General features: G+C 39.6%; 1 protein-coding gene and 1 long non-coding RNA gene across 5 annotated transcripts in view; one reads left to right on the top strand and one right to left on the bottom strand.

The window, feature by feature from the left end:
• The window catches only part of LOC109417070 (putative sodium-coupled neutral amino acid transporter 11), a 200825-nt gene extending 185471 nt beyond the window's left edge, over nt 1-15354 (top strand). For all 4 annotated transcript variants that reach the window (XM_062853666.1, XM_062853665.1, XM_062853664.1 and 1 more), the window contains 2 exons: nt 3401-3702; nt 12621-15354. In XM_062853666.1, the coding sequence (XP_062709650.1) occupies nt 3401-3702; nt 12621-12902 (584 nt within the window). In that variant the 3' untranslated portion in view covers nt 12903-15354. The remainder of the gene's footprint in view (nt 1-3400; nt 3703-12620) is intronic.
• Nucleotides 5426-8109, bottom strand: LOC134287375 (uncharacterized). The gene is made up of 2 exons (XR_009997258.1): nt 7655-8109; nt 5426-7567 (listed from the first exon to the last, which is right to left on the bottom strand). It is a non-coding gene; the product is annotated as an uncharacterized LOC134287375 (long non-coding RNA).
• Nucleotides 15355-15651: the final 297 nt, after the last annotated feature.

Here is a 15651-nt window from a genome sequence, read left to right as displayed (position 1 = left end):
AGGACTAAGAAGAGTTAAAAAAAACTCAGCAGATCAAAGAGGCCCAGAAGCAGGGATGCCAATTACAGATTAAATTTACAGATTCTAGAGCATCCGTACAAATTTCGTATCCTATGAAATGCAGATTTTTCGGCTAGAGAAGCTGTTTTATTGTTGTATCAGATACAGATTTTTCACCCAAATTTTGTATGGGATACAGATTTTTCAAAAAATCATCTGTCATCCCTGCCCAGAAGGCCCAAAACCAAGTAGATGCTGGATCCCAAAAGAGGCATAAAATCAAGCAGATCCAACATACTCAGAAGACCTAGCAGACGCAGAGCATCCAACAGATCCAAAAGACTCTGGAGACCCAGAAGCCCTTACAGACCCCGAAGACCTAGAATGCCCAGTAGATGCAGAGAAGCTAGAAATGCCAGAAGATCCCGAAGACCCAAAATATCAAGAAGCGCAAAAAATCCCAAAAACTGCAAAAAGGCATAGAAGAGACAGTCAAGACAGAGTTCATAGAAAAACCCAAAGACCCAGAATAACCATGAAACCCAGAAGATGGGCCAGAAGACTCATACGATCAAAAAGACTTAAAAACCCAGAGGATTCAGCCGTCCCAGCAAAAACTGAAGTCTCGATAAACCATGAAGGCCCAAAAGAGAAACCACCGGTTGAACAGATTTAAACGATCACTAGCATGAGACATCGGCCAACACACGGCTCTGCTTGGTAACACATCAGCAACCTATGAAAGCATTTCATATTCTCGGCCAGGGTTATGCTTATAGGGATTATTCAGGTTATAATGCAAACTGCCTCCGATAATATCGTCCTATACGCACTGATCACACGTGTTGCGCTTGTTAGTCTCGTTATGTTTCGCTTCAGTCTGAGCGCTTCCGGGCAGTCATACATAAGTATCGATGATGGTATATCCGCCTCTTGCTACTTTTTGCTGCTCCGATGTTCAGCATGATCATGGAACCGCATTGAGTAGATTTACTGCCTTTTCACAAGCATAGTTAATGTGGCTGTCAAAATTTAACCGATCGTCAACCTTCGCACCCAGGTGTATTAGTACAGGCTTCGATGAAATTATGTGACTCCCAACGCTGATTTTGAACTGCTACTCTGTTTTTCAGTTGCTGACAATCACTACCGCTGTTTTGTAATGAGCCAGTTACATCTTGACCGAACTAAATGATCGTTTATCATATCACAGTGTAGCCCTGTAACCCTGATTTATCTCGTAGGCCAGTACTCGGCTCTGAAAGTAGCTCTTAAAAACTTCGCACGGAAACCCTCATGATGTGCACTGATGTGCAATGGCCTTCCAGCTGGCGGTGTTAAACGCGTTCTTCAAATCTATGGTCAATACGGTGCAGTGCCGATAACGTTTGTGTTGCAGGGTTGTTTCAGGGTATTCAGGGTCTTCTCAAAGGGGCTTCAGGGAGTTCCAGGGGGTCTCAGAGGCTCCTCGATAAGTATCAGGGGTGCTTCATAAGGTCTTAGGGGGTTCTAGAAGGCCTCAGTGGCGCTTCAAGGGGTTCCAGCGAAGTTCAAGCGGGTCTCAGGGGTGTTTCGGGGGGTTCCATGACCATTTCAGGGGGTACCAGATGGTCTCAGGGGCGAAATTAAGAGGCTCAAGGGGTTTTAGGGACTCCAGGAGGTCTTCGGAACGCTTAAGGGGGCTCAGGTGCGTTCCGGGGGTCTCAGCGGAGGTTTCGGGGGTCTGAGAGGGTTTTCGATGGATTTTGAAGACGACACAGGTGTGCCTTTGGTGGTTTTAGAGGTTCAGCTCAGATGCCTTACAGGGAGTTGTAGGGAGATTCATAGGCATTTAGTTACGAAGTTTCAGTCCCATCGGGTTTTATGAGCACTTCGGAGGCATCTCAGGATGTTTTAGGGGATTTTCGGTGGGTTTCACAGGTGTCACGCAGGCGTTTTCGAGTGTATGAGAAGGTCTCAGATGTGTAAAATTGGGTTCGAGTGTGTTTTGAGGGGATTTCATAGGCATGCCTTGCCATGCAATGCATTGCATGAAACTTCAGAGAATGTTTGACGGGTTTCTGAGGCATTACGCAGGCGTTTTCAGAGATTTCGGAGAGTCTTCGATACATTACATGGGCTCCGAAGAAGTTTTAGGGGGATTTTTAAGGCACTTTAGGAAGCATTTCCCAACCTTCGTTTCGCGACCCCCAACTGCTTGCAAGTACGCATTGATTGTTCTACGAAAAGCGGGGTAGCAACATACATCCTGGGGCGTCACGAGGGAAACGATGCTTTAGAGGATTTTTGGTGGGTTTTAAAAGCGTTATAGATGCGTTTTCAGTGATTTCGGAGGGACATGGAGTTCTTAAAGGTTTTATGAGGATTCTGGAGGCATTTTATGAAGTTTCAGAGCATTTTCGACGGATTTCAGGGACGGAGGCGTTTTCGGGAGTTTCGGAGGCTCTCGATACATTACAGGGGGTCCGTGATGGTTTAAGAGAGATTTCGGAAGCATTTCAGGACATTTCAGTGGATTTTCAGAGACCCCTTCACGCAAACCCTTGAAACTCCTTAAAATGCCAAATGAAAACCCCCTAAAACCTTCATTAAACCTTTGAAATACCATTGAAATCTCCGTAAGAAATTTAAATTGCTCCTGAAACACCATTGATTGGGATGTCCCCAAAACCCTCTCATACGAGCCTGACCTGAAATGCCTCGAAACGCCCCTGAAGCCTCCGTAATCTCATTGAAACGACTTTGAAACCATCATGATCAATTGCCCTAAACCCTTGAAACGCTTTTGAAAGGCTTCCAAAACTCCCTGGAACGCACCTAAACTTCCCTCAAAACGCCATTGAACATCTATCCAGCTTTCCTAAAATCTCAAGGAACTCACTTAAAACATTCCTGAAACCCACTTAAGCTCTCTGAAATGCATCAACACTCCTCTGAAAACCCTTGTAATGCCCTTGACGGGTCCTGAGACCCTCGTGAATGGCCCTGAAAGCCCCTTGAAACGTCGCTGAAACTTCTTCAATACTATTGAAACATCCCCCTAAATTCCCGTAATCCAATTAAAATGCCAATGAAACCTGACGGAACGCCCTTATAGGGTTATGAACCTTGCGGGGATAAAAAAATGAACTTTTTTTATTGCAGTATACTAGCTAGACAATACATATTCCAAATTTCATAAAGGTTGGAGCACTAGAACCCATTGTAGCGCGCGTCAACCATAAGGACAAGGCAAAGCGGTAAATTTTCAACGCGGAGCCAATCCAGGGCCAATCTAGGATCACTCTAAAGCTATTCTGTAGTCAATCTGTTGCTAATCCAAAGATAATCCATCTCACCCCGTTTTTTCTACTAAAGTTGCAATCAATTACCATTTAAACATATCATTCTCCCTCCCCAGGTGACCTGCTGGAAAACTACTGCTGGGACGACGACCTGATGAACTTTGCCCGGGTCCTGTTCTCCATCTCGATCCTCCTGACGTTCCCCATCGAGTGTTTTGTATCGCGCGAAATCGTCCGAACGCAAATCAAACGATTCTATTCCCACGAGGTGGTGGAGTACGACACCGACAAGGATCCCTCGCATGCGACCGGAGCCGAGGAGGACGACAAATCGGTTGCCACCACGTTGGTCATCGTGCTGGCGGCATTTATCATCTCACCGTACACCGAATGCCTCGGACCGGTGCTGGAGCTGAATGTGAGTTAATGGTTTGTACTTTAGGGTGTGTCCCAAAATTATGTAGGCAAAATAAAATTAATATGAAAAAATAGGAAGGCTGAAAGATAGAAAGAAAGGACGATAAAAAGATTAAAGAAAGGAAGGTAGGAGGATAGTTAACTAAAAGTTGAAGAATTTGGGAAGATGAAGAATAGAAAGATAAGAAAAAACCAGATTAATCCACCTAGTGGTGGTAGTGCCTTTCTCGTCGAATATGTATTCATAATCTTTACGTCGACATTAGCTGATCCTAAGGACACTTATATGCTTAATACGATTCATGTAAAATTTGACCTCCTTATGAACCGAAATTGGGCACTGTAATTTTAGACGCAAAAGGAGATTGTAAAAACTTTATTCAGTGCTTTTCAGTGTTGATGCGATCAAATTATAATTTTCCCATAACACGTTGATCCATCCTACATTATATAAACACCGCAGGCACTTGGAATTGTGTGATTTGATGAGATTGCTTTGGTCACGATTTTGTTCTCTTGCATATATGAAGACTTAGATCATTTCTTCACTTTTCATCTTACCCAAAGTTTATCAGGCTATCAGAAAAGCCACAATTTGATTTATCGCTAACATTGGTTTTGTTCTCTTTCATAATTCCACTATTTGAGTGGAGCATGTATGAGTTCGGTTCAATTTTACGTTTGACCATTTCCGGCGGGCACCTGGAACCGATTCCATGACACTACTGGTTGTCCCAAATATTATCTATATATCATATATGGCTATTTTCTTGTCAACTGGATATCAGGTTGCCTAGAAAACCATGAATTGATGTGTTGCATGGGGAGCATCCATTAAGTAAGTATGTCACGCTGAAATTAGGAATTTTCGAAGTCCTTAACCCCCCCCCTACCAGTATGACACTGCGTATCATCGCATATCAGTCCCATATTTGATTCTCCCAAATATGCGTCTGAGACTTTTAGCTTAGCTGTTAAAATTTGGTTATTGAAAAAGCCGCGATTTAGTGTGTCGCATGCATAGATACGGTAGAGTTTTATATTTTACCACTTATAACGAGACACCCAAAATCGGATCCCGGAAAGGATCCCGGATAAAAAATACAATAGAAAAACATAGGATTCTAATGTAACAGTACCATTGAAAACCATGCTCTCACAATAGAATTCAATGTAAAAATAACAATAGAAAAACAATAGAATCAAATGTTTCTAACAATAGAATTAAATGTGAATGAGCATTTCACATTGAATTGAATAGGTTGTTAAGTATCGTAACAATACAAAAAAGGACCTTTTTTCATACAAGTTTTTTCGCAAAACATAAGATTCTAATGTAAATGAAATGTTGTTAATACATATATGTGGAATCAAATATACCGTAGATTTTTATTTATTTGTATTGTTTTGAACTGTTAAATATGCCGAGAACAGCCTGTTTTGAACTGTGATTTTACATTAGATTCAATGGTTTGGGTATGGTTTTCTATTGTGAAACAGAAGATTCTTATGTTTTCGAATTGTTTCAAACAATTAAATGCTCAGTAAACGTATTGTTTTGGGTAGTGATTTTATTTATGGTTCCACATTTGAATCAATTGTTTTCTATTGTGTTGTGTATTGTGTTTACATTGAATTCAATGGTTTGGGTATCGTTTTCTATTGTGATACAGAAGATTTTTATGTTTTCGAATTGTTTAAAACAGTGAATTGCACAGTAAACGTATTGTTTTGAGTAGTAATTTTATTACTGGTTCAACAATTGATTCAATGGTTTGGGAATTGTTTTCTAATGTGATACAGATGATTCTTATGTTTTCATATTGTTATTTAAGCAGTGACTTAATTACACATTAGATTCTATTGTTTTGGAATTGCTTTCAATTGTGAACATACTGTTTTGCCCTATCCAATGGTTTGGGAATTGTTTTCTACTGTGAAACAGAAAATTCTAATGTTTTGGAATAGTTTTGTTTTACAAACGAATATGAACATTTTGGAATGGTTTGATCTATTTCTGCTTTTTATTTTTGTTACTGATTGCTTGAAAACAATCTGAAAAACAGTGAATCTGAACTATTTTTATACATTTGGACTAGAAGCTTGTATATTTTATGCTACATTCAGGGCTACATTTTAAGAACACAGATCGAACAATTATTTAATATTTGGATCAATCATGTCGTAAATCGAGTAATGTTTAATTGCATTAATGGTTGAAGCTTGAGCTCCCATACCCCACAGCCAGATAACTGGGTTCAGCAGACTAAGCATTATATGTGGCAACACTATAAGCGGCATGATGGAACCGTGCCGAAGCGCGCTAAGTGTTATTAGTCCACTAATGTAGTTGCATTTATTGGGTGATGAGGTACAAACGTAACATTACAGCGTGCTTAACCATTATTGTAGCACTTAAAATACTCGATATACTACAACTTGAACCTATACTTGAAGATCGTTCGAAGCGTTAAAATGCAAAATATTGCAAAGATTTAGTTCGTTCTATGTTGACATACACAAGCTTCTATATAGTTTGAAAAGTTCTTCAAATATTCGGATCGCTCATGTCATAGTTCAAATAACGTCTGATTGCATTAATGGTCGAAGCTTAGGCTCCCATGCCCCACCAGCCAGATAACTGGGTTTAACAAACTAAGCATTATATGTGGCAACACTATGAGCGGCATGATGGAACCGTGCCGAAGCGCGCTAAGTGTTATTAGTCCACTAATGTAGTTGCATTTAGTGGGTGATGAGGTACAAAAGTAACATTACAGCGTGCTTAACCATTATTGTAACAAGACACTCGACGGACTACAGCACGGAGAACAAGCATACGATTGTGTCAAATTTGATAGTTGCCGCATGAGAAGGCTATTAAATTTGACGCAAACGTATTCAAGCGCTCCAAACTTAAAGAGTGAACCTACATTTGAAGACCCCTCAATGCATCCAAATGCAAAAGATTATACTTAAATTTCTTTAAGTAAAAATTTAAAAAGCGGTTGTCATAAATAAAACAAGATACCTTGAAAGTTTAGCAGTGTTTTTGTAAGAATTTAGAAGCACAATACGATTTTTAGTAAACTATTGATCTGGAGAGCGTTGGGTGTGATCGACGTTGGAGAGCTACAGCTGCAAATCGAGTGTTATGGCGGCAAATTGTGCATCCAATGTTATGATGAATTAGATGTTGAACTAAATAAATAAATGGGTCATTACAAGAATAACTGCCGAACAAACTTTTGCTGTAACTGCTTAATTTTTAGAAACAAGGGTATTTTTTCTGAACGATCCTCCCATAATTTTTTTAATGGTTCAAATTCAAATATTCTACACGCAAAAGTTGTTTTGCATCACAAAATTGAAACGACAAAATTATAATTGAAATAGTTGTTAGGTAGATAATAGAATCTATGAATTTCATAGTTAATACCCCATTATCCCAGTCAAAGAAGCTAGTGCCCAGCATGGGTTGCTCCAAAGTTTATACATACCTTTTATTCAAATTTTTGTTTTTAAAAATATTGCCCCCGTAGATTTCACTAAAGATGTTTCTACGCCTACGGCTGATGAAATTTACCTGCGCGAAACGGCTGAGATTCGCCTTCGGATTCAGAGCAGAGGAATGAATAGCTTTGTAAGCGTTGCCGTTCGTGTTCTGGTTCTCACCACCCTAGAAAAGTTGGCCCTTGCCAAATCACCTTCAGCCAGAGTGATCCTCCCGTCGCGAAGTGTTCCGTCGTGTTTCCCCCGAAATATTTGACATTACAGCCGCTGCCTTTCGTCCCACACCACTGGGCTCGAACATCTGGTGTTGTTCGTCGCCAACCAACCATGTCCTTCTGAATCTGCGAGGCGACCTAGAAGTTGTTTGATAACTTCAATATTAATAAATATTACTGCAAAGATTGTAAACACACCGAACGTTTGAAGCTTTTTAAACTTACCATACGATCCAGCGCTGATCCGTCATCGTCTCCGGCCATGTCGTGAATAGCCCCGCAATCTCGTTCACCGTCGGACCTATCCGGCTGCATCGGTGGAGCAGATTTGCCTGGAAGAACGGCACACAAACGCTCGGAAGCAAACTTCACTGAAAAAACACACGCGGCGGACAGCCGGCATCCGAAAAAGCCACACCAACAAAACAAATACACGCTTAAAAAAAGTTACACTAAAAATTGTACTCTTCACCCATTTTCGTACTGAAACAATTGAATCTAATGTTAATCTATGGTATGGCAATAGAAAATACTGTAACATTGAAATCTAATGTTTATTTATTGTGAAGCGTCAAATTTTAGAACGTTCTCTACAACGCATTCACAATAGAAAGCATGGTTAACATAAGAATCTATTGTTTGTCTATACCTTTTCCAATAGACTCAATGGTTCTTTTTTATACGGGATCTGTTGTCCAAAATTTGATCTGAGACTATTTCTTGCTAACCGTTCATTAGGTTACCGAATAAATCATGTGACATGTGACATGTATTGATTATCATGTACATTTGAATTATTCCGGCGGGACAGACGGAATCGGTTCCGTGGAACACTGATATGGTCTGAGACTTTTTTCTTGTCTACTGTACATCATGTTACCTAAAAAGCCGTGATTTGAGGTGTCGCATGCATGGCTTTGGTTCACTTTCAGATTTGGCCACTTCTGTTGGGACACCCGAAACCGGTTCCGAAATACTACCGATAGTCTCTAATGCAGGGTGTTAGGTTCGTGAGTGCAAACCTTTATCACAGAGAACAGACATCCAGGCTAGAACAAATTTCATTCGAAAAGTTGTGTAAGGATTTGAATCTTTACTTGAGTAAGGTTGCAAACCAATACACGATGACAACACTAACGCCACCAAACACCATATTGCCACAGTCAGTGGTGAATTGAAACATTTCAAGTGGTGAATTAAAATAGTATGGGAAATTAACCGATTGCAGCGCCGCGCTATTGCCACTTGTGTTGCCGATTTCAAATGGCCGTTAAATTCCTTACACAGTTTCGGAACTGGACTTGGATGTCTGTTCTCTGTGCCTTTATTTTCTTACACCGCACATCGGCGGCGTTGTCTTTTTATTTCATAACCACTGCAGCAGTGCAGTGGTTCGGCATATGATCAAGACTGTGAGCGCGATGCAAAATGATATACCAGCGTGCACTAGCTCCAGTGGCACAGTGTGCAAAAAAGTACTTACCTTTACAGTTGCAAATTCATGATCTGATATACAATGTTGAATTCGGAATTACAAGAACACGAGAGGAGCTAGACGTTTGATGTCAAAGAACGAATTGTAGAACGGAACAGGGTGTCTAAGAGAAAATTCAAATTCATTACGTATTTTTCAAAGATAATTTACAAAACCATACACTACTTTTGAGCTTATTTGCTTTAGAAAACTAAGATATTTAACTAAACCAATAGATTCAAAGATCTTTTTGGTAGAAAATTTAATAATCTTTCGAATGAGGGTTAAAAAGCTGCGCTAAGCTTGCCCATTTTCAAGTTATAGCCAGTTTGAGGAAAGCAGTCTTGTAAACATTCGGCACTTGTTACACACAACACGAGTGGTAGGACGAAGATCAATGAATATAAAAGAGGGTCAAATCAATGTCGCCTGACACGATGACATTTGTCTAATTCTAGCGTATCGCATGGATTTCAGCCAATTTCGATTATGAATGTTAATATTTGTTTATTCTTGCTTGTTGATTTTAATACGACACACATATGGCCAACACATTGTGGAGGAAGACAAGAATAACGAAAGCCGAACCGTTTCCCGAAGGCGCAATCGTGGTCAAGTGCATTCGTTTGACGTTTTTGTTTCGTACGGTAGTGTGATTGCTTGTGTTGCGAATATCGGAGACAAAGGCAGCAGAATATCGACGAAAAGGTGTCAATGACTGTGATCTCTAACAAGACTGGAGGCAAGCAAAGTCAAAAAACATATAAAGTTCAATTACTACGTAACGGTTGAGATTTGACCATATGCGTAGAAATTTTGTTTTCGCCTTTCATCAGGTTATCGCTAACCTTTCATCAGGTTATCGAAAAAGCCGCTGTTTGATGTGCGGCATGCATGGGTTTGGTTCACTTTTATACAGGGTGTTAGGTTCCTGAGTGCAAACTTTTTAAAGGGTGATAGAGGACCATAAATGGTGACAAAAATTGTTCTACGCATATGGTCAAATCTCAACCGTTACGTAGTTATTGAACTTCCCATGTTTTTTACTCTTATTGCCTTAACTGGCTGTAACATTAAAATGGTCAAACTTATCGCAGTTTTTTTACTCTTATTCGAAAGATTATTGAATTTTATATCAAATGGCATCTTTGAATCGATTGGTTGAGTTAAATAACTAAGTTTTCTAGAGCAAAATAGCTAAAAATAGTGTATTTTTATTGGTTATTGTCAATTATCTTTTAAACATGCGTATTAAATTAAAATTCTTTATTTGGCAAAGTGTAGCCCCTGTTACACTCTACAATTCGTTCTTTGACACCAAACTTCTAGCTCTTATAGTTTTCTTGCAATTTGGATTTGAATGTGCGGCACAATGCGCAAAAAAGTGCTTTCCATGACAGTTGCAAATTTATGATCTGAAATGCGATGTTAAAATCAAAATTGCAACAAAACGATAAGAGATAGAAGTTTGATGCCAAAGAACGAATTGTAGAGTGGAACAGGGGCCACAACTTTGCCTAAGAAAGAATTTTAATTTATTACGCATTTTTTCAAAGATAATTGACAAAAATAAATTAAAACACACTACTTTTGAGCTATTTGCTCTAGAAAACTTAGTTATTTAACTAAACCAATCGATTCAAAGATGCCATTTGATAGGAAACTCAATAATTTTTCGAATAAGGGTCAAAAAACTTCGATAAGTTTAACCATTTTCATGTTATAGCCAGTTAAGGCAATAAGAGTCAAAAACATGGGAAGTTCAATAACTACGTAACGATTAAGATTTGAACATATGCGTAGAACAATTTTTTCTCCATTTATGGTCCTCTAACACCCTTTAAAAAGTTTGCACTCAGGAACCTAACACCCTGTATAATGCCATTTCCGGGGAGACACCCGGAACTGGATCCGGAATACAACCGGCAGTCCCCAATGTGGTCTGAGCCTACTTCCTTTATAACCGGCCATCAGGTTATAGGAAAAGCCGTGATTTGATGTGTCGCATGCATGGGTTTGGTTCACTTTATATTTGTCCACTTCCGTCGGGACCCCCGGAACCGGTTCCGGAACACTACCGGTTCAGATATGGTCTGATACTGTTTTCCTGCTAAACGTTCATCAGGTTATCGAAAATGCCGCTGTTTGATGTGTCGCATGCATGGGTTTGGTTCTCTTTTATATTTGGCCACTTCCGGCTGGACATCCGGAACCGGTTCCGAAACACAACCGGTTCAGATATGGTCTTATACAATTTTCTTGCAAACCGTTCATCAGGCTACCGAAAATGCCGGTGATTGATGTGTCGCATGAATGGGTTATTTTCAATTTTATATTTGGTCACTTCCGGTGGGACACCCAGAACCGGTTCCGGAACACTTCCGGTTCAGATATGGCCTGAGACTATTTTCCTGCTTACCATTCATCAGATAATAGCAAATGCCGTGGTTTGATGGGTCGCATGCATGGGTTTGTAGCATTTTCATGTCTGGCCCCTTCCAGGGGTACCGGTCCGGAACACCTAAATGGCCATAACTCCGGAACGGCCGAACCGATCCGAACCATTTTCAATAGGAAACAATGGGACCAGATTCCGCGTCGAATGAACCGTCGGTCATTAAAATCGGTTGAGGTTTACTGCCAAAAAGTGATGTGAGTTTTTTTGTACACATACACACACACATACACACACACATACACACACACATACATACACACAGACATCACCTCAATTCGTCGAGCTGAGTCGATTGGTATATAAGACTTGACCCCTCCGGAGGCTCTATCAAATTTTCGTTTTTGGAGTGAACATATAGCCTTTCGGTACACCTTGGTGCACGAGAAAGGCAAAAAGAAGATAAGAAGGTTGTCCTATAGGAAGACAGAAAGGATAGAATATGAGAAATTTGGAAGATATGTAAAATAAAAGATAGAATTAAGGAGATAGGAAGATTGACAAGAAGGCAGGTTGATTGAAAGATAGTATGAAAGGGTGATTAGAAAACAGGAAGATTTCGTGATTTGAACTCCAGAATATGAAAAAAAACTGGGGTCTCCAGTTAGCCTAGTGGTTAAGGCTATGGATCGCCAATCCGGAGACGGCGGGTTCGATTCCCATTCCGGTCAGGAAAATTTTCTCGACTCCCTGGGCATAACTTATCATTGTGCTTACCACACAAAGTACAAATTCATGTAATGGCAGGCAAAGAAAGCCCTTCAATTAATAACTGTGGAAGTACTCAAAAAAGTTGAAGAGAGACGGGCCAAGTTCCAATGCGAACGTCGAGTCATAAATAAGAAGAAGAATAGGAAAAAACGAATTTAGGACGATACGATAGGAAAACATGAAGAAAGTAAAGCAAAAAGTTTAGGAAGATATTGCGTTATGCCAATAAAAGATAGAAAACTTTTATCATCAGTCAGCTGAAAAATTCAGGGCAGAAAAAGAAATACACAAGAATAAAAGATGAAACATAAACGATGAGATAGAAAAGAGAATATGAAGATAAAAATATGCAGATATGGAAGAAAAAAGTTAGCATAGATAAAGTAAAGTTTGTTGGAATAAAATAGAAAGGTGAAAATAGAAAGCTTAAGTTTAAGGTAGATATATAATACGAAGAAAACAGAAAATCAACAAAATCTTTCTATGAATAGTTCACACCCTACTGCATTGCACATTCTACCATTCATTCACAATCTCTCAATCCCCCACAGGGTCTCCTGGCGGCGATACCACTGGCCTACGTACTCCCTGGCCTAGCGTACATCCAGTTAAGCCCACACTCGCTATGGAGCCGAGAAAAGTTGCCAGCTGCCGGGTTGGTCCTGTTCGGGACGTTTGTGACCATATCGGGAGCGGCGCTGCTGGTACCGAATCTCATCGGTGACTGTCGGACCGGCATCATTATGGGCTACTGCAAAGACGACGAGCTAGCCGTCAATGGGACCAGCATGTTGGGAATGACGACGCCCGCTTGCACTAGTGATGCGGTTTAAGGGGGGAACAGGGTTGTTAATTAGTTTTATATGGAAATGATGGGCGCAAAAAGTGTGGCATGTGCATGAAAGGATTAATAAGGATATTTTTTTCGGGTACGTTATACACGAGCATAAAATAATTTCATTTCTTTCTGTTTGAGAATTTTTGCCTTATAAATTTAACTTATCAGGACGCATGCTTGCTTGCTCCTGACCCTTCACCGCACTCGCGTATACCTACAGCGGTTTTTGGTAGTATTGTAGTTTTTCCAACTATGCACGACCTGAAGTGTTAATGCGAATCTTTTCTGAATTCCGCATACCGGCCAAAAAGTTGTGCGCCGACAGCCCATGCGCCGGGTTGTGCGCCATACACAATGTAAATAAACAAGTGTCAAAATGGTTCGCGCCAAGAGCTCTATCTCTCTTAGGGTTCGGTTACATTTTTTGTCTAAAACATTGAACTTCCTTATGTCCGGAAATAATGTACAACAAAGATATTATTCACGGTAACAACGCTTTTACTTCATTAAACCACTAATTAATAGTGATTTGGCTAGTGAAAAACTTGGCGCACAGGCAATCGGTGCGCAAATTGTGCGCTGGTGTGCGGATTTGAGTTAATCGTCGCAAAGTGCCCAACACACATTATACCCTGGCGCGCAACTTAGAGGTCGACGAGAAACTTGTCGAAATGCTTTAAATTCTCGAGAAGCTCAAAAACAATTAAATACCCAAGTAACAATTCAGAATCACTAATAAGTATGCCATTTTAACAAGTATTCTATGAAAGCGCTGACAGTTGGACAAGAGTATGTGAAAAAAGTGTTGAATAAATATTTCAAAAGCGAAAACAGCACTTTTGTTCATCATATTTTTGTTAATTGAACAACTAATCGAACAAAAGTTTAAAGAAAGTTGTTTAGATATTTCCATCAATAGCCTAATGGTGTTGTAATAATGTACGACGACAAGCTGTTTCCGACACATTAACTGCCGTTATTCCACATAATATTCACAGTGGAACAAGTAGCTTGTAAACATTAGAGTGGGTCATCGTTTATATGAAAAAATGAAAAAATCAATGGTATCCCATCAGATCAAAGCTTTTTTGTAGCATTTCAGGACCCAAATAAGTGTGCAAAATTTGAGCACGATCGGTTATGTCTACGTTTTGCACATAGCGTTTAAAGTTTGTATGGAATTTTACATGGAAAAACACACTTTTTTTTGCATTTATCTTCATTGACGTAGCTAGGGGGGATTCCAGGGGTGCCTGGCACTTCCTAGAACAAATTTGGCATCCCCTAGAATTTTTCCTTGACTGGCACCTAAAATTTAGAACTTCACACATTCCAATATTTATTGATGGCACATTTGAACAAAATATAAGCAAACCTAAAATTACTTATATAACTGTTGTATGGTTTGGCGTTTTGGATATTGGTAAGAATAATGAACATACTTCTATATTTTTACAGTGATTTCTCTATGCGTCCTTTATGGATTCCTCCCGATATTTCTTCAATAAACTTCCCTTAGGATTCTGCTTCCTGATGGGGTTGTACATACAAGAAATTTCTGCAGAGATTGATCCAGCTATTTCTCCGGTGATTCTTCTATGAATTCCTTCCGAGAATTTATTCAGAGATTCTTCCAGGAAAGTCTCACAAAATTCCTCCAGGAGGTTATATTGGCCTTCCTCCGGCAATTGTGGCTAGGATTCCTCAAGCAACTCCTGCTGAGATTCTTCCAGCAATTTCTCTTAAAACTCCTTTAAAAATCTCATTCTGGTACCTCCAGGAATTCTACTAGGGAAGTTCTTCTGGAAATTCTTCCGGAAAATCTCTCTGGGATTTATCTAAAAATCCCTTCGGTGATTTCTTCAAGGATTTATCCTCTAGAAATACCTTCCTCCATGAATTCCAGCTGGAACTCTTCAATCAATTCCCTTTAAAACTCCTTCAGAAATACTTCTAAAGATTTCTTCTGGCATTTTTCCTGCGATTCCATTAGGGATTCCTCCAGTATACTTCTACCGATTATTTCAACGAGAACTGCAGGTATTGCTCCAGGCATTTGTTAGAGGATCTTCTCTTAGGATACCCCCGACCAAAGATGCTATATTATTTTATCAAAAATCTGTATCAATACAGATTTTTCTGTATCGCCGTATTTGAGGGCACAGCAGGCACCAAAAATCCTAGAATTCGATAGAAACTAATAAAATTGTGCAATTTTCAGACGGTTTTTAATTTTTACCGGTATTTATTTCTCTAAGGCGTTTGTTAAAATGCACAAATTTTCGTAAATATTTCTAAGTTTAAGCAGCAATTTATAAAATTTTCGGTATGTAGGGTCTTGTACCATTTGGGCAGGTGTACCTATTTTGGGCACTTGCCGCTATAACTAAGTCAATTTCAAACCGATTGATTTGAATTTTTGTATAGAGTTAGGCACGTGCAGTATCTAACTCTATACAAAAATTCAAATCAATCGGTTTGATATTGACTTAATTATAGCGACAAGTGCCCAAAATAGGTACATCTGCCCAAATGGTACAAGACCCTATCCAAACATTTTATGTTTTCTGTAGAGTTCGTATCAAATTTTGAAAATCTGTATTTTTCTGTATTCTGTATCTTGTCTGTAAAGAGGGTCAAAATTCTGTATAATACAGAAAAATCTGTATATCTGGCATCTCCGCCCCGACATTCCTTATTCAAGGATTTCTCTAGAAATTACTTCTGTGATACCTCCCGGAATT

This window comes from Aedes albopictus, chromosome 2 (assembly GCF_035046485.1).
Source record: "Aedes albopictus strain Foshan chromosome 2, AalbF5, whole genome shotgun sequence".
Taxonomy (NCBI): domain Eukaryota; kingdom Metazoa; phylum Arthropoda; class Insecta; order Diptera; family Culicidae; genus Aedes; species Aedes albopictus.
Note: the sequence above shows the minus strand (reverse complement) of the source record. Positions and strands in the feature narration are given on the sequence as shown.